General features: G+C 33.0%; 3 protein-coding genes across 3 annotated transcripts; 1 reads left to right on the top strand and 2 right to left on the bottom strand.

The window, feature by feature from the left end:
* Positions 1-796: 796 nt before the first annotated feature.
* LOC130636625 (UPF0462 protein C4orf33 homolog) lies at positions 797-4,123 on the bottom strand. Its single transcript, XM_057446408.1, has 6 exons — positions 3,984-4,123; positions 2,894-3,100; positions 2,294-2,351; positions 2,064-2,115; positions 1,515-1,711; positions 797-924 (listed from the first exon to the last, which is right to left on the bottom strand). Exons 1-6 carry the CDS (start codon positions 4,033-4,035, stop codon positions 837-839), a joined length of 654 nt encoding a protein of 217 aa, XP_057302391.1. The 5' UTR covers positions 4,036-4,123; the 3' UTR covers positions 797-836.
* Positions 4,020-13,038, bottom strand: LOC130636620 (endosomal/lysosomal proton channel TMEM175-like). Its single transcript, XM_057446402.1, has 2 exons — positions 12,942-13,038; positions 4,020-6,590 (listed from the first exon to the last, which is right to left on the bottom strand). Exon 2 carries the CDS (start codon positions 6,578-6,580, stop codon positions 5,093-5,095), a length of 1,488 nt encoding a protein of 495 aa, XP_057302385.1. The 5' UTR covers positions 6,581-6,590; positions 12,942-13,038; the 3' UTR covers positions 4,020-5,092.
* On the top strand, positions 12,933-22,909 carry LOC130636618 (nonsense-mediated mRNA decay factor SMG9-like). Its single transcript, XM_057446401.1, has 16 exons — positions 12,933-13,231; positions 15,034-15,105; positions 15,195-15,250; positions 16,785-16,939; positions 17,351-17,463; positions 17,849-17,964; positions 18,130-18,166; positions 18,556-18,630; positions 18,792-18,887; positions 19,234-19,319; positions 19,806-19,871; positions 20,206-20,246; positions 20,905-21,012; positions 21,889-22,008; positions 22,111-22,243; positions 22,545-22,909. The coding sequence occupies exons 1-16, from the start codon at positions 13,097-13,099 to the stop codon at positions 22,624-22,626; spliced, it is 1,491 nt and encodes a 496-aa protein (XP_057302384.1). The 5' UTR covers positions 12,933-13,096; the 3' UTR covers positions 22,627-22,909.
* Positions 22,910-23,305: the final 396 nt, after the last annotated feature.

The raw sequence follows: 23,305 nt of genomic DNA, 5'->3' as shown, positions 1-23,305 counted from the left end.
TCCTGGACATGTAAAGGGTCAACATATGCTTTTATATTTATGATTTGTGCATACATTGGCGTTTTTTAATTGTTTAGTTTGGGGTTTTCTGCTATTTTCTGTGTTCTGTACGAGCAAACCTTCACGAACTGAATATTTGTGAAGTGCCGTTTGCGAATAAGTCTTTTTCAAATTTAAACTTAAAAAACTTAAAATTATAGTTAAGATTCGCTCATCGTTGTGCTCGTGTAATTTGCTTTGGGCATTTTCTTCACTACGTTGTCCACTGAATATCATCTAAAGGGGTACGTGTTTCCACCCTTCGTTTGTGGATAGTTGTGCGCAGTGCTTTTAACAATGTCCGCTACATCACAATTTTTTTCCACTGTCACATTTTTTAAGACCTTACTATTTTGCTACTTTATGAACTTTATAAAATACCTTATGTTACTTTAATTTTCTCGATATAGTGTCCCTTGTTTTTGGTGATCAGTTTCCAAATTTCAACAACGACGTTTAACTCAAACAGACCAACCCTGGCCAAAATTGTAAGGACTAATTTTAAATTTACTATACAATAACAATTCAACTCCAGGAATAGGGGAGAAGTAAAGGTGGCACCCTTAGAAGACGTTGATGTCTTACACAAAGCGAGGTTTGTTTTGACTGCGAATTTTATCTTTATAAGCATTGCTGCAACAATAGACAGTCGTTTGAAGTATTTGATTCGTGTCAAAATATTATTTTGTCTGGGATTGCAGGTTCCATATTATGTAAGAGGGGTTTTGGACCCCAGGATCCAAAATTAGCGAACAGATATATAAAACTGTATATTCAGTATATTCATCTGGTTTTATTTACAAATTATCCCAATATTTTCCAATACTAGACGTGTCTTTTACGATATCCGTGATCTGGAAATCTTGAAAGTAGTCCAAACGATGACTATAAAACAAGAAATATAAAACATGTTAAATAGAGTTTATTTGGAGATGGTGTAGTGGTAACGCATTCGGCTTGTAATCATAAGGTTTTACGTTCGATTACCCACTCCGGCGTACAAGGCCGGTTTCCATTAACATAAAGGGTTGGGAAACAGTTGTACATCAGTCACTGTTGCGTTGATGGAAACACATGTTGTACAAGTGATACAAGAGATGTCAAATGTTGTAGAGATTATACTTTTTGCAAGACAATTACTGACTTTAACGAAAACCGACCCTAAATAGTGTTGTCAGCTCATCTGGAGCCATCTACTGGACGCAAACCGGCTGGTATGGCAGGCACGCGAGTTAGAACAATGCTATACGTATTTCTGGAGGTAATGTAACATAGTTACAGCCGAAGGAGAGGAAGAGCCAGCCGTTATAAAGAAATCCCAAGGAACGTTTAACTTTCTGTTGCTTGGTTGTTTTCATGTTATTTATATACTATTCAGTACTACGAAAATTTATCTTCGAGGGTGAAACCATTCACGGGTGTTTGATTTAATTTTTTTAACTTTCAAAAATCCGAAAAAAAAATATTATACTTACAAATCAGGTTGAGTGTATTTTACTTTCGGAACTGGGTACAGCGATTCATACACCCTCTGATCACCTGACCCATGTATAGCATAAGCGTTCATTTTCGAAACACCGTGTGGGAGATATGATAACGGGATTTGTGCTGTACCTTGCCAGGTTTTCTGTTGTGTTGAAATGGTGGCGGTGTAATGCATAGGAAGTTCGTCCTAAAGACATGGAGTAAAATACACTACCTTACACCGCGCGGGAATTTATTTTCGCGGGTGTAACTTGCTCGTGAGTTAACAATTTACAAATATTTTAGCAACTAAAACGCACAATATAACAACAATAATAAATCTTCGAATGGCATACTACTTAAATTCAGGTTTGCAGAAAGTAACATATAATTGGATGTTACTTTCTAGATTAAAAATTCTAGATTTAAGAATCGCAAAATTTACTTTTAAATTTTAATTTTTGGATTTGATAGACAATACTTTAACTTTTATGGAACCTGCAAATAATTAACAAAACAGAATTTAAGAAAGCAGCATACCCAACATTTCAAATTTTTACCTTGATAGCGTTTCTTGTTCCATTCAATAAAAGCAACAAATGTTGGCCGTGTCTAAAAAAAATGTCAACTTTGGTTTTAAAAGTATCACAGAAGTCACACCGATTGTCGGTACACATTAAACGGAAGGAGGGGGCATATTGCAGTCTCAAATTCTTATTACACATATCTAAGCTGAACAGTAGAAATAAAAGAAGAAAGTTTAATAGAAAAAAACGTGAAATATTCTTACGGAGAAACTTCTACTTCCAAATATTGATTATTTGGTGCTAGGAAGAAAATCTCTGCGACTAAAATAAAAAAATCAATAAAAACATTACACGCAACAACGTATTCAAACAACAGCATAAATATGTCTTGTTATCCAGTTGGTTGGAAGTTTACATTCCTCTCTTCTAGGCGTTTTAAGATGTATGGTTCTTCTAAGCAAACAAGTGAAAAAAGGCAATTCACCTTTATTGATATGCTTTAAGGGAGTTAATTTTCACGGGAATCAATATTCCTGAATTTCGCAAGTTCTTGTCAATTTCGAAAAAGTTAGTTCCCGCGAAAATTATTAGAGATTTCTAAAAATATCTCGCGAAAATTAGTTCTCGTAAAAATTCTCAAGGTATATCGTTCTAACTTGGTGTATCAGGAAATTGTAAATGAAGATTTTTTATGAAACTTACAGTATAAAATCACTAAATAACGGACAGGTAGTTATTCAAAAAATGGATTAATTTTCACGCTGAAATCAATCATTTAAGTAAAAATACAAACAGTCACAGAAATAATTACAAACGAGGTAACAGTCACGAATGAATAAATATCGAAATAAATAAATGGGAACCTTCATAATCCCACAATTTTGGGAACGGTTTTCCTGGTGGACCAGATGGCGCAGGTGGATCATCAAAGAAAGGTCCTTCAAATGTTGCTGTGAGGAAATCATCCGATTGGTTCCAGCTTAGTGTGATCTCAATTGGTGCATGTTTAAGGACGGTGCCATCCCATTCTGTCTTTATACTGTATTTCATTGCAGTTCCCGCCAACAATGCTGTTATTAAAAATAGATAGGATAATAATTCTCAGGTTCAAAGAGAACTTTTCTGAACGATGACTTTCACGAGGCGAATTATGATAAATGGCGAATTCAATGGCGAATTAGCAGCGAAGTACCCTTCTGATTTCCACGAGAAACAAAAAAGATGAAGCAAGTCCAAAATAGTACGCATAAGCACTCTTTTGCGTACTAAAAAGCAAAAAGTTTGTTTTTGAATTCTTCTCAGTAATGAGTTGTAAGAAAAGACACTAAAGATATCGTTCTAATTGGCTAAAAGTTTAAAACAAAATATGTTAGCGCTAAAAATGTTTTGTTTGTTTTGATACATTTCGCCGGCGAATTCGCTTCTTGAAAATCCCCATTTACTCCATCTCGACTGTATCTTCTTTAAATTATATGCTTTAAATCTAAACAGTGATTCACAAATTGACTTTCAATTCTCTTTTCTTGATAGGTAAAAGAAGTACATTTTACACAGATGGTAAGATCAAAATACAAAACACGGAGTCTCAATTTTTTACCGTCACGATATTATTACCCCTCTAACAACGCTGGACTTTAGACACCTAACTTAAAGCTGTCAATTTGCAAATCACTGAGTAAAACCATTAAAACGCATTTCCCACTAGAGAAAAATTAGTACATAAATTCGTGTTTCTAACGTAAGATCAGAGATGCCTGACGATCCCATAAACTCAAAATTTTTCATAAAAGAGGACAATGTAACTAGTAGGATATTTGACCAAATATCATTGTCTCGAAAAACATAGTTACACCGAACTAAAAAGGTTCCAATAATTTTAAAGACCTTGACGATAAAAATTATTTTTTCCACTCTAAATATACACAAATAAACATGGCAATTTACAGCACTAACCTTGTGGCATCAAGCAAAAACTAAAAACAACGACTGTTATACTTCTCAACATATTCTCACTGTACACTTCTCACACAATCAAAGAAATGCTTTTCAGACAGTTTTTTACATCTTTCTTGAACTTTTGTACACCTTTCCATCTGAGTAAATATTTGTCTTAACAAAAAGAAATCATAAAAAAATTAATTATATACTTTATAAATTTATCGTTATCCTGCTGCACTCACAATGAGCATAATAATGAAACACATATTCCGTATGTTTCTAATTTGAACATAGAAAAGAAAATACAAGGTTTGTAAACGAAATGGATACAGGAAAGAAATTTTCGCGAAAATATTTCGCGAGTTTTGCGAATTATGCTCGAATTCGCGAAATTAAATTTTCGCGAAAATTGATTTTTTTGAGGTGTATATATTTTTGTAATATTGCATAAATGTAATACGCGAAAAAAATTAAATTCCTGCAAAATAATAATTTTTGTTGTTGTTAGATTCCAATAGGAAAAGTACCCCTTACCTCTTACTGTCATTCACACTTGATTGTAATGAGAAATTTCTAAAATTACTTTACTTAAAGTTTGATTCCTACCAGATCGCGAATAATTCCTGCGAAAAATTTAATTTTAGGCAATTTGTGAAATAAAAGAACATTTTTAGCGAAAACGGTAAATTTTCTAAATTCGTAAAAATAAACTCTCGCGAATTTCTTTTTTTTTTTTGAGTCGCGAATTAAATGCCCGCGAAAATTTCTTCCATAAAGTAAATATGTCTCTCTTAAAAATATTTTCTTTTATTTTTCATCACGCCTTCTTAACATGCCTGATGGTGAAAGAGGCCTCTCCTAAAAGCGTCACACATCAATCTGTCCAAACAAAAACGATAAAAAAAATATAAAGTATATATATATTAGACATACACGTTAAGGAACATGTTTTTATTTAAAATGACATTTCCAATCCATCATGGATGCAATGTTGGTATGTCACTTAAAATCCATTAAACTGTACATATATACCTATTTATGTAAAGAAGTCGAATGGTGGAGTATACATCTAGTCACGTGAATATGTCTGCAACAGCGACAAAGGGAATGAATTAAAACAAAATTTACACTTGTGGTGCTGTCGTTGATTGCATCGGCAGGTCTGAATTGCTCACTTCACTGATGGAACTGTGTCTGGACGTATTAGGGCTATTCTCAGTGCTGTTATTAGCTTGGATGCTCTGACGACAGTGACAAGCAAAGGCAATCTTTAATAACAAAAACAATACTGGAACAATTATAAGCGATGCATGATAGATCACATCAGTGGTATGTGGAGATCCCAGTGTTGCAAAAAATGTAATTAAACTCATAATCGGAATGATTAAAGTTTTCACAAACAAGTATCGGTGAGCTCGCACAGTGTGAGATTCTTCCGCATTTGGTACTGCCCAAGAGTGCAATGTAAGATCTCTTTGCCAGAAAGAAAAACCTAAAATTGCAATAGGCATTGAACTACAAATGCATATGATAACGCTGCTAACTCTAATAGCCACTTGGGCGTTGTGAGAAGACGATCCAGTGTATTTGTTTACTAGGGTGGAAATGAAGGGCGTGCCAGCAAGAAACGCCAGAAATATATTGTTGAATAGAACCATCAGGGGCGTGAAAATTTTGATATGCTGTAAGACTGAATGATGGACAAACCATAAAACTGCAACAGTGATATACGTGCCAATGTATGAAACAAATTTTTGCCACATATTCTGTAAAACTTTATTTAACCCTAATTTATCCACTTCGGATTTTTTGGGGAATTCTTCTGTTGTTAAATCCAAGATTAACAAAGTGGCAACGATAGCAGTAGCAGCATCGGAAAATAATTCTATCCTTTCTTTGCTCACTCGTCCAGACAACACATGGTAGTATGACTCAGCTCTTCTTAAACACTTTTCTGTAAGCCTCCTCAGGAAACGACGAAAAAGAGGCATAATAATAACTGTGGATATCAAAATCTGTCCCAAAATAAATGAGGCATTACTGAAAGCCATAGCCAGTGAAAACACAGCACAGTTAAACATGATTTTAATAATAATTTGTCGTTTCTTTTCCTTTTTTTCACCTGCTTCTAACTGCCTGAATCTTTCACTAAGAAGCTTTGGATTTTTAAAAGCGTATATGAAAATGACTAATTCGATTATTTCCAAGCACATCAACAAAGTGCAACTCAAAACAATGGATACTTCCTGACGAGGAAAGTGGCCTTCTAAAGCAACTGAGAATGGCAAAAATGTTGTCACCATTAGTGAGAGCAACGTACAAAACACCACAACATCATCAACTTTGGATACAACACGAAACCGAACAGCATGGGACTCCCATATTGCGCAGATAATCAAGAAGCCAAACACAAACACAAGGAGTTGAGGCCATCTTCTAACCAAAGCATCCTTTAAAGTTTCACTCTCTTCCAGTTCAAATTTTCTTAGTGGAACGACTAAAAGGGTTGCCGCTGTAGCAAAAACAGCATCGCTGAAACCTTGCAGACGAACTGGTCGAACAATGTCAGCACGTTCCCGAGATTGTCGAGGTGAAATCGGTACTTCGGCCATGTTTAAAACACTAAAAATGTTAAAAAAAATATATAAACAAAAAAGTGAGAAAATTTGAAATTGCACAGACAAATTTTGGGAAAAATATATATATATATATATGTGTGTTTTTTTAAATAAGCATACCATTAGCACATCAAGGCTCAGAAGAGCTTAGAAATATTTTTTCAGCATATGCTAAGCATATCTTTGGCGAATCTTTTGTTTTTCTTGTGTAATGGGTACTTTTTCCTTACACGCAATAAGACAGTATTAACACCACTTTACAGCCTGAACTAGCACCTTCAGTTTTGTTGCTGTTCTTTTAATGCTAAAAGCAGGACTATCTATCTGTATGGCTCGTAGAAGGCAACCATGAATTAGCATACCCTGAGCATGTTCTTGTCCTATCCCAGTCTGATTTCGAGAAAAAAATTTCAACAAAATTTCGATCTCACAATGTTTTTCAAAGTTCTAGTAAAAAAGATACCACGGATTGCGTAGAACTTAAACACTCCACTTTTTGGTAGAGGTTGCCCAATCTCGCTCCTAGAGCTTTTTGGGTTTTTAATATGATAGATGAGGGCCAATCATATTTTAAAATTCAGTCAACAGTACCAGGGTATTTTTCGCCGTCTTCTCTCACATCAAATAGGCAAAAAAAACCTTAGGGAAGAGGGTCAGTGATTGCCATTACCAATCATCACAAAATTTTTGGTTTTGTTTTAACTCTCTGCGCAGCAATTGAAGGATTCCTATTCTTTTTTCAAATTAATTGACGTTTATGTAGGAGATTAACGTCAACAATGAGGAAAAATAATGACACTTAATTTTTATATTCATAGATAATCAAGAAAAAGTAACCTTGTTACGAGGTAGAACACATCGAAGTATTACATAGTGAAAACCTTATACTTTTGCAGGAAGATGTTATGGATAAAACAATAAAATTTTATAAAATTACTCGAGTTTGTGTACACAAGAAAATTAGGGTTGTAAAACTACATTTTTGATAAAAAACGCAAAGCTCTTTATTGCAAAATAGTAAGAAATCAAAATTTTAATGAAGTGGCCCACTTTGAGTGATATAATTCTTCACAGACAATGTCAGGTGAAGATTTTCAGCCAACTTTAGGTGGCAGGTTATTTCAAATGTTTAAGAATTTGTTGTCATAAAGAATGCGTACAACAGATGGGTTTTTAGATAACTAAATGACTCCTTAAAAACAGATGGTGACAAAATTTATGTTTTTATCTCTAGATTTGTACACATGTAAACTAACAGAAAAAAAAAGAGATTTCTGCAAGTTAAACATTTTGTGTTTTTTGTAGCCATAAAGAGTAAATAGGGGTAAAAAATTTGTTCCATATATTATATATAAACATAATAAAAACTCTTCCACAAAGATAATTTGGACTGATGTGTTAATCAATACAAAACATTTTATGTTTTTACCGCTATTGCATTTATTTCATTAAAATAATCTTGATCTTCATTTTTTATTACAACACAGTAAACTTCAGAGAGAAAGGACGTCTGGTGGAGAAAGAATAAAAAATACGCTTTTTAATGAAGGGGATGGATTCAGGAAAATTTCTTTTGTCTGTTAATTTATGAGCGAAGCAAAAACCATGCAATTTTTTCATCATTAAAAATAGGCAATTGAAAATCATTCTAAGTACTGTCCGCCTATCTCAGCATTTTTAACATGCAGTCCTGTGTGCAAAATAATAAAGGAATGATGATTCTGTTGTGAAGAAAACAGACACAACAATTTGTGCAGAGTAGCAAAAAAGACAATTAAGTAAATGTGCAGAACTTGTTTTAAAACATATCAATTTAATAACTATTATTGCTTATGGTGCAAGAATCTCCAAGAATGAATCCAAGCTTCTGAAAGTACACATCAGTCTTTTTTCAGGTGATCGCATGCGCACGCCTTTGCACACGCCTGAATCGTTTTCTTTGGCATGTGGTTTCACACTTTACGAGGGCAAAGTGTTAATTTAACCACTGCCGCCCCTTTGTTTATTTTAGATATAATGTATCACGCTTTTACAAGAATCTGGTTTGTTTGCTGGTATTTCAGGTTAAAAAAAGCCTATTGCTTAGAAAAATAGAGATAAATGAAAAACAATAAAGAAATAGGAATAATGTCCAGACCGGTTTGAATTTTGATATTCTTATGAAAAAAAACTGTGTGTACCGTGAACCATTAAATCCTTAAAAGAGCTGCTGCAAATATGCGCAAACTCAGTGACTACATCTAGATATCTTATGTTTTTATTGTGTCCAAAAAGTTCTTATAGCAACTCACCAGAGTCATTTAATAGACGTCAAAACCTATAGCATGGTTTGTGGTCACAGGCCAAGTAGCATACATCACTTTGTTTTCCTAAGTGTAAATTGAACAACAGAAGTGTGTCACTAATGTGAATGCATTTTAGTTGGACTGTTCTAGTAGTGAGATAGTTTATGCAGCTTTTACATCTTGTTTGATTTGTTTAAAAATGAAGACATAAAGTGGTATATAATTAGTTATAATATAAAGACCGTTTCATACACAACATATTTTCAATCAAATAAATTTCAACAAATATTCCAAGTTGGAAAAATTCTGAATCTGGGCTCCCCCTTTACCAAAGTACAAGATGCCATACAAGACAAAACCAATTAAAAAAGTCATTCCTTTGATTAAATATAATAATAACTTAAAATGTGTTTTTGAAAGATAACATAAAAATGCTAGAAATATAAAGACATAAAAATATTTCACAAACTCTGTTTATGCACACATTGTGATTTTACATACAAAAGTACCTGAAATATTTTTTAAAAAAATACTTAAAGCTTTGAAATGTATCCCATACGTGACAAAATCAATGTTTGAGTTAAGGATTACTTTAAGAATTTGTTCCACCTCTTGGCTGTTAATAATGTTAGCATATTGTCAGAGTAAAAGATTTAACATGGGTGGTTATTGTCAAAAGACCAATTCCAATAACCAGTTACCCCTCAAAATATATTATTTATTATTATTATTATTACCATTATTTACCCAGGATAGCCTCTTCAGTTCCAATAGACCTGTTAAAATTAGGGTTCTTCCAAGGGGGTCCTAGGGCATTTAAAGCTCCTATTTGAGCTACAGAAGGCATGCAACCACAACAGTTGCTCAACTACACAACTGCCCAAGATGTCATCCTGAAAGCTAAGCATAAAGGATCAATTCACACTTTTATAGTCTCTTCAGCACTGAAGGTGAAGGCTCTACCACAAGGCCACCAGTTAATAAGAATAAGAGAATGGAACCTAAAACTGAATGACCACAGCACTATACAGATCAGAAGAGAAAATATTAAAGAAAATTCGCTGAGGCCAAGTAGCATACATTACTTTGTTTTCCTAAGTGTAAATTGAACAACAGAAGTGTGTCACTAATGTGAATGCATTTTAGTTGGACTGTTCTAGTAGTGAGATAGTTTATGCAGCTTTTACATCTTGTTTGATTTGTTTAAAAATGAAGACATAAAGTGGTATATAATTAGTTATAATATAAAGACCGTTTCATACACAACATATTTTCAATCAAATAAATTTCAACAAATATTCCAAGTTGGAAAAATTCTGAATCTGGGCTCCCCCTTTACCAAAGTACAAGATGCCATACAAGACAAAACCAATTAAAAAAGTCATTCCTTTGATTAAATATAATAATAACTTAAAATGTGTTTTTGAAAGATAACATAAAAATGCTAGAAATATAAAGACATAAAAATATTTCACAAACTCTGTTTATGCACACATTGTGATTTTACATACAAAAGTACCTGAAATATTTTTTAAAAAAATACTTAAAGCTTTGAAATGTATCCCATACGTGACAAAATCAATGTTTGAGTTAAGGATTACTTTAAGAATTTGTTCCACCTCTTGGCTGTTAATAATGTTAGCATATTGTCAGAGTAAAAGATTTAACATGGGTGGTTATTGTCAAAAGACCAATTCCAATAACCAGTTACCCCTCAAAATATATTATTTATTATTATTATTATTACCATTATTTACCCAGGATAGCCTCTTCAGTTCCTAATAGACCTGTTAAAATTAGGGTTCTTCCAAGGGGGTCCTAGGGCATTTAAAGCTCCTATTTGAGCTACAGAAGGCATGCAACCACAACAGTTGCTCAACTACACAACTGCCCAAGATGTCATCCTGAAAGCTAAGCATAAAGGATCAATTCACACTTTTATAGTCTCTTCAGCACTGAAGGTGAAGGCTCTACCACAAGGCCACCAGTTAATAAGAATAAGAGAATGGAACCTAAAACTGAATGACCACAGCACTATACAGATCAGAAGAGAAAATATTAAAGAAAATTTGCTGTGACGTAATGGGACATTACGTGACAGGGATATTGGACAGATTTAACTGTAATTTCTGTTCTGATCGTTTATAATTATAGCCCACTATAAGATAACCACATACATAACTAAATAATATTTTAAATCCACATGCATACTTACAATATTGTAAGTCCATCATATATCCATATAATAATAATGCGCCAGTTCCGTGTCTCTGTGACAGGCAAAGTGAGTATGCTCATTTTCTTTTTATGTTGCAGAAAAATGCATGTCTAATATGTTAAATTTTCTGACGCTACAGCGGGAGGTCAATAACACTACTTTAACGTAAATATCTTATATTAAATTAATGAAGCCATTACATTGCACTTAAAACTTTGAGGCCAAAAAACTTGGACGTTGATGATTTTTCATCGCATGGGTAACTGTTTTGGAATGAAAAGATTGATGACGTCATCAAAAAAACCTTCAAACCCCAATATCTGTGCAACCGTTTGTCAAAAGTACATGATCCTATACATTTTCTTTATCAGCGTTTTAAGATCTATATGATGAAGGCAACATGTATACAAATTTCTAAAAAAATTGAGTTTTAACAAGCTATTGCTGATGTCAGCAAAATTTTTAAATCCCCAAATCTTCTGTGTTCGTCAAAAGCACATGATCATATACATTTTCTTAATCAGCAGTTTACGCTCTACACAGTACAGGCAACGTGAAAACAAGGCTCTTTTTTTTTGTAAATGGGTTGCTGACATCATCAAAATTTTTATCGTGCCTCAGTGGATTTTTCCTCAGGCCTTCTTATCAACTAGTTGGATAATAAACAATAATATATATATATATATATATATATATATATATATATATATATATATATATATATATATATATATATATATATATATATATATATATATATATATATATATATATATATATATATATATATATATATATATATATATATATATATATATATATATATATATATATATATATATATATATATATATATATATATATATATATATATATATATATATATATATATATATATATATATATATATATATATATATATATATATATATATAGTCTAATTTTAGATTTAGCAGTTTTTATCTACAGACAAGGCTAGTTTACCAATGTACTGTGCAGAACAACTTAAGAATTACTAATTTCGGTTACGTTTTGCTTGTCTATAACTGATATGAGATACTTCCTCCCAATTTTAAGATTTAGAGTATGAGTTTGGTAGAAAGTTGATAAACTCCCCACCAATTGAACAACATTAACGCACTTAGAAAACTTTTGCCCAATCGTTCAGTTTATATTATAGCCCAAATCAGGGTAAGTCTCATTAAACCTTGTAAGGAGGACATATACCTCACACCCGTGTTTGTCACAAGGAGGTAGTATCCTTGCCCCACCTCCTACATGTGCTAGGAAAATAGCATCTGATCAACAGTGCAGTCAGTAGCGCAATCACCTGGCACTTGTGAGAAGATATAATGTGCAGGTTTAGGTTGACTTAATTCTGTTCCTAGAGTTTATCTTTACGATATAAAAAAAGATCTACACTTTAGCAGGGGCCAGGTTTTAACATAAAGGCTGTTACTGGTCATATGTAAAAATATTACAACATCATTAAAACAAAAGAAAGAAATAGAATCAACATTGAGTTTACGCGCTTTGTTGATACTTGTAATCGCTCTGGATATGAATGAGACAGTTAGTTAAAACCTAAAACGCTACCTATAGGACTACAAGAGAACAGCTTCAAATGAAATGGAGAAAGTGAACTTATGGGAACACACACTTGTGAATTTGATAGTTTCTCTTTCTCTAACCTAGAAACCTTCTTGGTTCCACCAACTATTCTAATTTGCTTCATTGGGAACTACAACAATGAAATATAGCTAGCTACCATCAGGCTGAGTGTCTGTTAACGTTGAGTGTTGTTTTCGTATTATTGGCAAAAAATGGAAAAGTAATGAGTAAAATTTCTCACCCTATGCATGTGCTTTATTTTTGGGCGGCTTGCTGTTCTGATCACATGATGACGGCCCAGTTCGTGGAAATCGCTCTTCGCCGCACACAGTCTGATAACCAAACAGGGGGAGTGCACCAGCTAAAAGCCACACTTTAAAAACTTCAAAACAAAACATGGACGACGAAACATCTTTTTCGCAGGATCAAGACAAAGATTATTATAGAAGAGGAGACAGGCGTGATCGTGGAAATGGAAGAAGAAGAGACAGGAAACCTAGGGAAAGAATACGTAGAGATAGAGATCGATCTGTATGTATTTTATTCGAAGCTTAATCTTTTAAACTTTAACACAATAAGCCGTCTGGCTCAAACACAACTGCATGATGGCCAGGCAGCAGAAAGATGCGGAACCTTACTGAAGAAAGGTTATTTTCAGCTCATATCTTTCTACGAAAAAATTTTTGAGGCTTTAAACTAATATCGAGTGTAGATGTATAACTTCTGATTGACATATTCATATAAAGTCATATGATACCTGTGCCAAGAAACAGACTAAAAAGGGCCTCACTTCACCTAGCGCCTGCAAATTTTTTAGCCTGCCATCCAATTGGTAATGCTGAAAGGGATTACTGGATAAAATGTAGACAATCGAAAGGGTCTATAGTTGTGTGCTCACCTACCGCCCACCCCCAGATTAGGTATTTCCCTACTAGTTAAGTTTAGGGTTCATTCCGCCTGCTTTGCACATCAATTTTGTAAACTCACCCAAGTGTGAGACAAATTTTTTCTCTCAATTCTTATTCTTGTGACAACAAACAATAGCTATACACTCAGCTGAATTTACTATATGGCTTTCATAGAGTAATGTTGTAGGAAGATTTTACCACAGTGTTTGTTTGCCCCCCCCCCCCAAAAAAAAAAAAAAAACAAACTTTCATTAATTCTATTTGTTCAAAACTAAGCCACATGACCTTTTTGCCAGAAAAATAGTAAAATATAATCTCCCACTCAAATAAGATTATTTATCAACTTTAACTTAGGTATGAAATTCCATAATCCGTCATAAATCTGTTTTTACAAATAAAAGCAGGCACCCTTTTCATGCCCATGGAGATTTGATTTACTTTTACAATTCAATGCAAAATGCTTTTACCTTTTATTTTTTACGCCTTTTCATTTTTTCAACAAATAATTAAATGATTAGATAGGAAATTTAATAAGCTTTCAGAGAGACTTAAATTTTATAGTTTAGGAAATGTAGGCATTGTTCTTAACAAGAGTATAAAGTGTTAAAACTTAACTTATTTTTTAAATGTGTCATTGAAATAGATCGGGAGATTCAGATTTTTGTTTCAAAAAAAAAGTTTCAATTGAGAAGCATCATACAGGCTTTGAAACAAATGCTTGTTAACTCTGTTTTCCACCAGCCAAAAAATTAGAACAAGTTAAAAACATTCTTGTTTTGCAATCGTAAGAACTTTTTAATAATGCATGCCTTGCGAAGCCTTGTAAATAAAATGTAACAAATTTTAAGAAGAAGGTAAACCTTTTATAATCAGAATTTAGGAAAATGCTTAGGTTTATCTGATAACAAAAAGGTAATTTGTGTATTCCAAATGGGCCACCCTAACCCAAAGCGTTTTCAATTAAAATGGTGTAGTTGTGTCCTGTTTAAACAGGATATAAAGCTTGCAAACATGTACGCTTTCACTCACCCAATAACAACAAAAATCTCATTTACAAACAAGACGGGAAGTGTTTCAAATCCAGATGGTGTTTATATATACTACATTGATATGAAATCATCACCAAAGGTCTTAAGTTAGTGCTTTAGTTTTCAGACTAATTTTATTTCAGATAATAACCCCCTTGCTTTGCAGAACAACTAAATAGGACATTTTCCCTACTACTTTCTCCACAATGAATTTCCTTCCTTTGAATTTTTCTTGCATGCAAGAGAAAATTAGCTAGCTATTTGGTAAAATTGTTTCACTTGTTTCTTTGCTCCTCTCTCTACCACAAAAGAACAAAATCTAAACTGCATACAAGTCTAATCTGTCACCAATTAATCATAAGCACATTCAAGAATGTATGATTTATATTTTAATTAGGAACGCCAGGAAAATGAAAATACAGATAATGCTGGTAGTGCAATGAAGACACCGATAATTTTGGCAAAAAAGGTTTGGATTTTTTTTCACAGTCTGGTACAAAGTTTTATTTGGAACACTTTTTTTTCTTAAGATTAATTGATTGGTTTATGTACATTCAGTCTGGACAAGAAGTTGAAAAAAAGGAAACTCCCACTATATTGGCTATTCAGAGAAGGTATGTTGTTATATGTAGGTAGAACTAGATCATTGAATAAAACATATCAAGTAACATTAAAAAAAATTCTAGTATTTAAAATATTATATACTGCTGTCATAATGTTTTGACAAGCATTCTAATATCCATGATTTATCAAAGTCACTACCGTAATTACTCTAATTTAACCGACCTCTGATTAACACGTTTAGGCGTTTTTCTGAAAAAGAGTCAAGGTTTATGTATTTTTTTCATCTAATTTAACACGACAAAGGTTGAATATTCCTCTAATTATTAAGCAATTTCACAAAAATAATCACTCTTTTCTTTAATTGTTGTAAAAATTCTCTTAAAAAAAAACCAAACCAAAAAAAAAAAAATAGTGTTTAAAAAAAGTAAATATATAAATCTTTAAATTGGTCATTATCATCACAATTATGTTTGTCAATAACTTTTTAGACGTTTTTCATGCACAATTTGTAGAAATCTCTGCTCCTAACTTTTTCGTCATTGTTTGTTGTGATTCCACAAACATCAAAGGATGCCTCACCATGGTTGACAACAAATGCAATTGCCATACACACAGACATGAAACAGCAAGCAAACAGTTGGACATATTTCCAGATTTTTATCAAAATTAACTATTTCTTTTTTGAATATGGTGGTCCTTTAATGATGAAAGTTACGGGGACAAGCGTTATTCATTTAATCTGGTGCAAGGTGGTATGGAGATACATGGAGAGTTTCGATTCACTTTAGCTAATACAGAACTTTAAAAAAAAATAGACAAAGGTGGAGATTAAAATAAAAGAGATGAAAGAGAAATGTTTGATGAAAAAATAAAATAAAATAATTAATAAATCTATTAATTTTTTTTGTTATTTTTTCCCTCTAATTTAAGGCGAAATTCCTCTAATTATTAATGCAATCATAATTGACATTTTCAAGGTAATTTATTTACTCTTACTTTTAAGCGACCCCTTGAAATAATTCTTTTTTCTCGCGCGTTAAATTAGAGTAGTTGCGGTAACCTTAAAATTGTTGCACATGAGCTGTTTAATGATAAATCTAACGTTTCTGGTGGTGAAAAAACAGAAGGAACAATATTAGTCAACATGTGTAAAGAAAAAAACATAAAATGCATTATGTGATAGAAAACCTTTAAATTCATAATTTTAAAAAAGTTTTTGCTGAAACATAATTTTTTATCTGGATTGAAAATTCTATTTTGTTTGTTAGAAGGTTTTTTATCCTAGGGAAAACTAATTGCGGAATGAGATTCTGTCATATGTCACATTTTATTAAATTAATGTGCATGATGTCGAAAATAATATTAAAAAAAATTAAATAAAGTAAAATGCAGAATATTTTGTATATACCAATCTTTTTTATAGTTTATTAAACAAAAAATTGCATAAAAAATAATAAAAGGAATTAATTTTATTGAAAATGTTATATTGGTAAAATTATGGATAAAATTATGATAATTTTCTATTTGTCTTTTTTATTTCAAATTATATTATCAAATGACACTTATTTTGTTTGTATCATCTAGAAGCGGGGCAGAGGGTTCATCCTCTCCATCAAGTTCAAACAAAACCTTTGCTAATGATTCACGCACACAGTATCACAAACATGGTAATCGATATGAAAAAACACCTGATCTTTCTTCTCCTGCAACTCCAATAGCAACACAACATGCTCTCAATAGTAAGTCAACTGGCTACACTTCTTGTGTTCTCATCTTACTGGAAGTACAACCACAAAAATGTAAAGGCATAAATTCAGGACAATGTACTATAAATGTGAAACAATGTTTGACTACACCAAAAAGGTATCATTTGATTTGGCCCTCTTTAAATTAGACCAATTGAAATTATCTTCTCTAATCGTGACCTAAAGCCTTGGTTGTTTAAACTCCTTGTTATTTTACTTGCTATACAATATACTGCTTTACTAGTTTTTTCACAAGAGAGACATCTAATTTCTTATTAAAATTTTGTAATCGTGTATAAAAATACAACAAACAATCAAATTGACTTTTTAGGCAATAGTTATAAAATACTCATATTTTGAAAGCGTTTAAGGACTTTTATAACTGTTGTTCTTTTTTTCTCATAGTTGATCAAGCATTGACAGGTTTGGCAGCTTTGAAGTTACCTCAAGATATTTATTCAAGCGAGTCTACAAGTATAATCGATGGCTCGTTCCAGTGGAGTGACAGAGCGTTTGAGGTAACATATCTACTTGATTGAGCGCCCCTGCTTGATATACTGCACCCATAAATAAGCACCCCATTTCAATGGAAGATATTTAATAAGCACCTTCTTCAATAAGTCCTGCCTCAAATGAGAGCCCCCTTAATTTTTTAAAAGGTGCTTATTTGGAAATTATTCAATAAAGTCCAAATAAAACATTGAGATAAGTTCGTAGAACTACTTTTATTTTGTAATTGCTGATGTCACAAAGAGGTTAAGCTCGCACAAGTGCCCTTTTAAAATTTACAGAAGTAAATTAGCACTCTAGGTGCACAGGGTAATGCGAGTATTGATTAAGTAATTCTTTTGTGTTTTTGCTATACCGCAGTTGATTGAGTTTTTATGGACAAATATTTTACAGACACTTTTGGATCAGACAGATTATGTTGTTGTTGGTTGTGTGGGCTTGCAAGGCGCAGGGAAATCAACTGTAATGTCAATGCTTGCTGGACAACAAGTCGAGTCATTGGGAAAAACGTAAGATTGGAATATTTCTCTTAAATCACTTTATAATACGATAAATTTTGTAATGAAAAGGTCGCTATATACTTAAAGTTTCCAGACAGAGTTTTCCAGAGAGGTGTCCAAAGCTATGTATGTTATCGCGAAGTTATGTATAAGCACAGTGTTTCTTTCTTTTAGTCGTTTGGTATTCCGACCACAAAAGAGAACTGATTTGGTGCGTACTTTATTTTGTGGTGATCCCTTTTGCATGCGCATTTCGTTTGTTATTATGAGGATGTTAACAGGGAATCCGAGATGATGACTGTTGTAAAGTTTGAAAAGTTGTTTACGAAGTCTTTTTGTACTTTGAGAAAGGCTCATTTCATTCAAGAAAGATATATATTAACGTTAAATATTTTAAAAAATTAGTTATTCCATAGCGTTCATTTGGAAGTAAACACCAAAATTTTATTTCGCCTAACAAGAGACTGGAGTAACATTTTAATTTTTTCTCTGAAATAAGATCTAAAGGCTACATTAAGCTCTGCGCATCTCATTAAACCTTGTTAAACACGTAATTCTCAGCTAGTCACTTTGTTAAATTTATAACGTGGTTTATAACAGGAGAAATGTACGTACCGCACGGTGGGCATTGACATGTATGTGACGCATGAAAGACTCATTTTACTGGATACACAAGTAAGTTTATTCGCATGTCTTTATGTATCAAGTTTTATGACGTACAACCCAACACAAGGAAAGTTCCTCTTAGCTCCTACCCCTCTTTTTCTTTGACCTGAATAAAGTTAATTTTACTTTTTTTACTACAGTCTGATTATACTAAGTGTTGTCAATTTTAGCCGTTACTTAGTCCCGCCATGTTGGATCAATATTTACGCTATGATCGTAAAATACCGGGCGAATACACAACTGCTGAAATTTGTTTAGAAGTGCAGGTATTTCTTTCTTTTTCAAGTTAAGTAAATGTATTGTTTCTATTTGAAGTTGAACGTCTTATCCTTACTCTTAATAAGATCCAATAGACTAATTGAAGAATACTTTGTTGATGCACTCTTCTTCACATAGTTCTATTCTGATAAATGACACTCTTTTCCTGCTAGCATCGTTTTACTATGCACCGATTGGCTTATAGATTTGAATAAGCAAAAATTATAGCGGTCTTGTTAAAGAATGTTCGTATTTGCATTTTGTAATTAATTTTTCCGCTTGCTGAGATAGTAAAGCAGCTTGTCTTGGGTTAGATTTTAAAAGTTTTTTAAAAGTTCACTTCTTTTTTTTTAGGCGCTACAAATTTTGACATTTCTTTACACAATATGTCATGTTGTGTTGGTCATTCAAGATCATTTTACAGACCTTAATTTGCTAAAGTGGGTTGACATTTATACTTTTTGAAAGTAACAAATAGAATTACTCCACGTTGTTATTATCAAACACAATTTATATCTGCTGTGAGGAACTCTAAGATTTCTTGTTAAAAATTGCCTTTAATAATAACACCAACTAGTCGTTAGCCCGTGGAAAAATCCACGGGTTCGCCCGTCCTTTTTATACCGCATTGCGTGCGTCTCACTACTTGCGCAGCTAAGCTACCATTTTGCGTGACAGACAGACGGACGGACGGACAGACGTATACGGTTATTATAATATAGATTTAACTGCTAACTAAAATTATTTTCTAGATGACTGCATTTACAATTTTTAAAAAGGTGGCAGTATTGGCCCAGTCTCCTCGATATATGCGCACACGCGACCCAGAGGCTGCTCCGCGGAACGCTATTCGATTTTTCTATCATTAAATTTTAGTTAACGAATGTCTTTGTCCATTTACAAAGAATTATACATTTTTTTTTTAGTTTACTTAAAACTGCTGAGATGTTAAAATTATCAACCGTCTCTCATTCGAACCAAGATGGGTCTGGGTATGAGCGTTTTACGCTATGTTTCTTTATGTGACTGTGATTCTACAAACATTTAAACATTGGAGAAAAATTGACAATAAAGGGATAACCATAATTGGAAGATGTTATACGAATCAAATCTATCTAGTGGTACAAAATTCATATTGGCGGGCGGGGTTGTTTAAATATTTGTTTTTATGGTCATTTGTTGCATTTTTAAACCATTTTTTAAGCTTCAAAACTGTGCATGGTTCCAACGAAAGTTTAATTTTTTTGTTGATTGTTGTAACGATAGTAAAAATTATAAAATGCACACAGAATGAATTCGTTTGAAAGTGTTTTTTCTTTTGTTTAGTTTAAACGCGGACGAGTTGAATGAATATTTTCCACACGTAGGTGAGTAGAAATTGAATACTACATCATATTATGAATGGTTGTAGTAAAATACATTGTTTTTTTATTTCTTCCAAAATATTCGTTAGTTTTAAACATTTGTGGTGCTTTTGTGCCACCTAAAACTTACAATAAAATAAATCCAAAACATATTTTTATCCGACGAATTTAAAACATCGTCCTATACTTACTATCTTTGCCTACTTGTAAACTCATCAGTACGCGTTCAGTTAAACAATGCAGTAATTCGTTATAGAATTGTCATAAAGCTGACTGTCCTGTATAGTGTGAACATTCATATTCCTTTTGCACAAAAATTACCAAAAGCTATTAAGAGTCCTAATACAAGGGGGTAAAAATAAAACAAAAAAAATAATCAGCATGCTAAATGCGCAAAAATCATACACTTTAAATTGTACTTTAAGTTTGTTGCGCAAAAATCATACACCCTAAATTACACTTTAAGTTCGTTGCGTGAAGATGTTTTGTGTGAAAATAGGCATGGTTAGGGGGAAACAACAACGAGAAACACGTACATCTTTTGATGTAAGACTTTTCAGAAAAATTCAAAGGTCATTGTCCGTACGTTCATACAGTAAAAGCAAAAAAAAATGTTGCACTTATTGCTATGGGCTTGATCAAATTTTTGGTTTCCTTGTAGCCTTTATTTACACATGTTGTGACGGCCCCACATATGAGCTGAATATCGTTCGATCGATGTGTGAAATTTTGTGGAAGCTGTTTGAAACATCAAGATTGCGTGTCAGAGGTATTTACTTATTCATTTATGTTGTCGACATTTTATTTTATCCAAGAAAAGAGAATGGCAAGAGATTCGTGTGATATCTTCCTTAGCGTTTTTAAGGCGTATTTCCACTAAGTGAATTGGACGGCGAATTCGGCGGCAAAATAAATCCGAGCATGCGCAGTTTCTTTTATTTTAATTTTGCTTCGAAAAATTGCTTCTTTGAAAAATAGAAACATTTCCTACTTTGAAGCGGCAAAATATTTTGCTGTTAACTTTTAATTAGTCAGAACGCAATTATTAGTGTTTTTTTTTATTGAAAACTCATTACCGAAAAGAATTTAAAGTGTACGGAGTAGTGTGATATGTTGGTTTACCCTTCTGTCACAGTGGCAGTGGTCTTTGGCGGTGTTTTGATGAAATGAAGTAAAAAAATGTGTCTAAAATCAACGATTTCAGGATGTTTAAGTATTTTTGTTTTACAATGCGTTAATATTTTTTTATATTTCTGAGAGATCTTATAGCTAGAGACTTTATGCAAGGAAATTTTTTAATTTTCCTTTTCAACAAAACAATTAAAAAAAAAACAAGCAAACGAATTTTTTAAGAATCATAGCTAAGAATTTGACGTCGTAAAATTCATTTTGTCCTAACTGCACAATGTTGTATTTACATATAGAGCTCGCGTACGCATATTCTTGACTTGACATGTTTTTTTCCTCCTTTCACAGACCATGTTCTAATTATTCTTATAATCAATTTGGTCTTAATTTTACCCCTTCGTGGATATTACAAATACATTTCGCAGCTAATTCGCCGTCGAAATCGCATAACTGACTGAACGCAGATTGCTGTCACGCTTTAAAAAGTTGACGTACGTCAATTTTTTTTTTTATTTAGGCAGCGCTTCGATTATTCGCACTCCTGTTCTTCCATATTGCCAGTCAGACTTATTTTACGACTTTCAGGATTTCAACTTATTTCTTTTACCTGCGATGCGTCAAAACAGCTCGACTGATGGTAAGTTTGACCATGTATAAACAATGGTCACTTTAAGGATGTGCATAGACATATAGTTAACTTTAAAAGTTACGGCTAACGAATTTGTTTTGTTTTTTAAAGAAGAAGATTACAATCCGATTGGTCGATACCGTGGTCACCCAAGCTTATCCAGTCTAGTAAAAGTGCTACGTCAGCAACTTTTGTCTATGCCCAGAGAATCTTTCACGCATCATATTTTGTCGGAGAGAAGTTGGTATGAATGTTGTTTTTAAATCCTAAACCTTCAAGAAGAGATTAGCGACTGGGATTATTCGACCATAACAGATTTGAATTACCTCGCACAGAATTTTTTTTAATAAGAGTAAACAATGTTGGATAAACTATTTTTTTTTTAAGTGACTCACTTTGATCACGTGGTATTTGTTATTTGTCTAACTGTATGTCATAATGCAGTTTCATGAGAACAGGTTTTCTGGGGTGTTATCTAATTATTATTCCCGAAGTTTGTAAACTGTAAATAAAAAAAATTTTAAAAGTCAGTTCTCCTACTCCAGGTTTCACTATGCGGCGAGGACATGGGAGGCTGTGAAGAAATCATCTCTCATGAGCGAGTATCATCGACTGTTGTCATCATGATGGGCGCTGCTGCAATGTCGTCGCCGTAATGTCGTTGAATGGGATGTCGTTAAACTGCTCCATTTGTTGCAAAACACTGAAGTGGTGCATTGAGAACTCATCGTCATTTGTTGATTCATGTGCATCTTCGATCTGATTGGCTTATGCGCATATTCAATCTCATAGGCTAGAAAGATGCAATTTGTTTCAATAAATAAACAATGAAAGCGCAGTTAGAAAATAGCATACGAAATATTATGTGTAGTTATATTCATAAAAAAATATATGTTATTTTTTCTACCAAGGTATAAATCTTGCTTATTACCTTCTTATAAAGGCACGTATGAAATGTTCGAATTCCCCAAATTTCGTATTTATCAGAGGCGTACCCACAGGTGTTCATTTAGGGAAGGGGGGGGGGGGGAGGGGGGTATTGTAGACAAAGAAGGCTAACCAAGGTTTTATTACAGTCTAAAATTGCATACAAATAAGATGTCTTTATATTAATAAATTGTGTGGAAACAACCACGTTTAGTTTATTCCCCTCTTTGTCACTAGAATGAAAAACCCCCGGTGTTTACTTTTTTAAGGTATTTAAATTCATATCGTCATCACGAAGAGCATGTAGGTGTTTGTAAAAGATGACACTAAAAACAGCCCAAGAGCATTTCTTTTTGCGCATTACTTTATTACAATTCAC

The sequence above is a fragment of the Hydractinia symbiolongicarpus genome, chromosome 3, assembly GCF_029227915.1.
Source record: "Hydractinia symbiolongicarpus strain clone_291-10 chromosome 3, HSymV2.1, whole genome shotgun sequence".
Taxonomy (NCBI): domain Eukaryota; kingdom Metazoa; phylum Cnidaria; class Hydrozoa; order Anthoathecata; family Hydractiniidae; genus Hydractinia; species Hydractinia symbiolongicarpus.
This window is presented reverse-complemented; position numbering and strand designations above follow the sequence as displayed.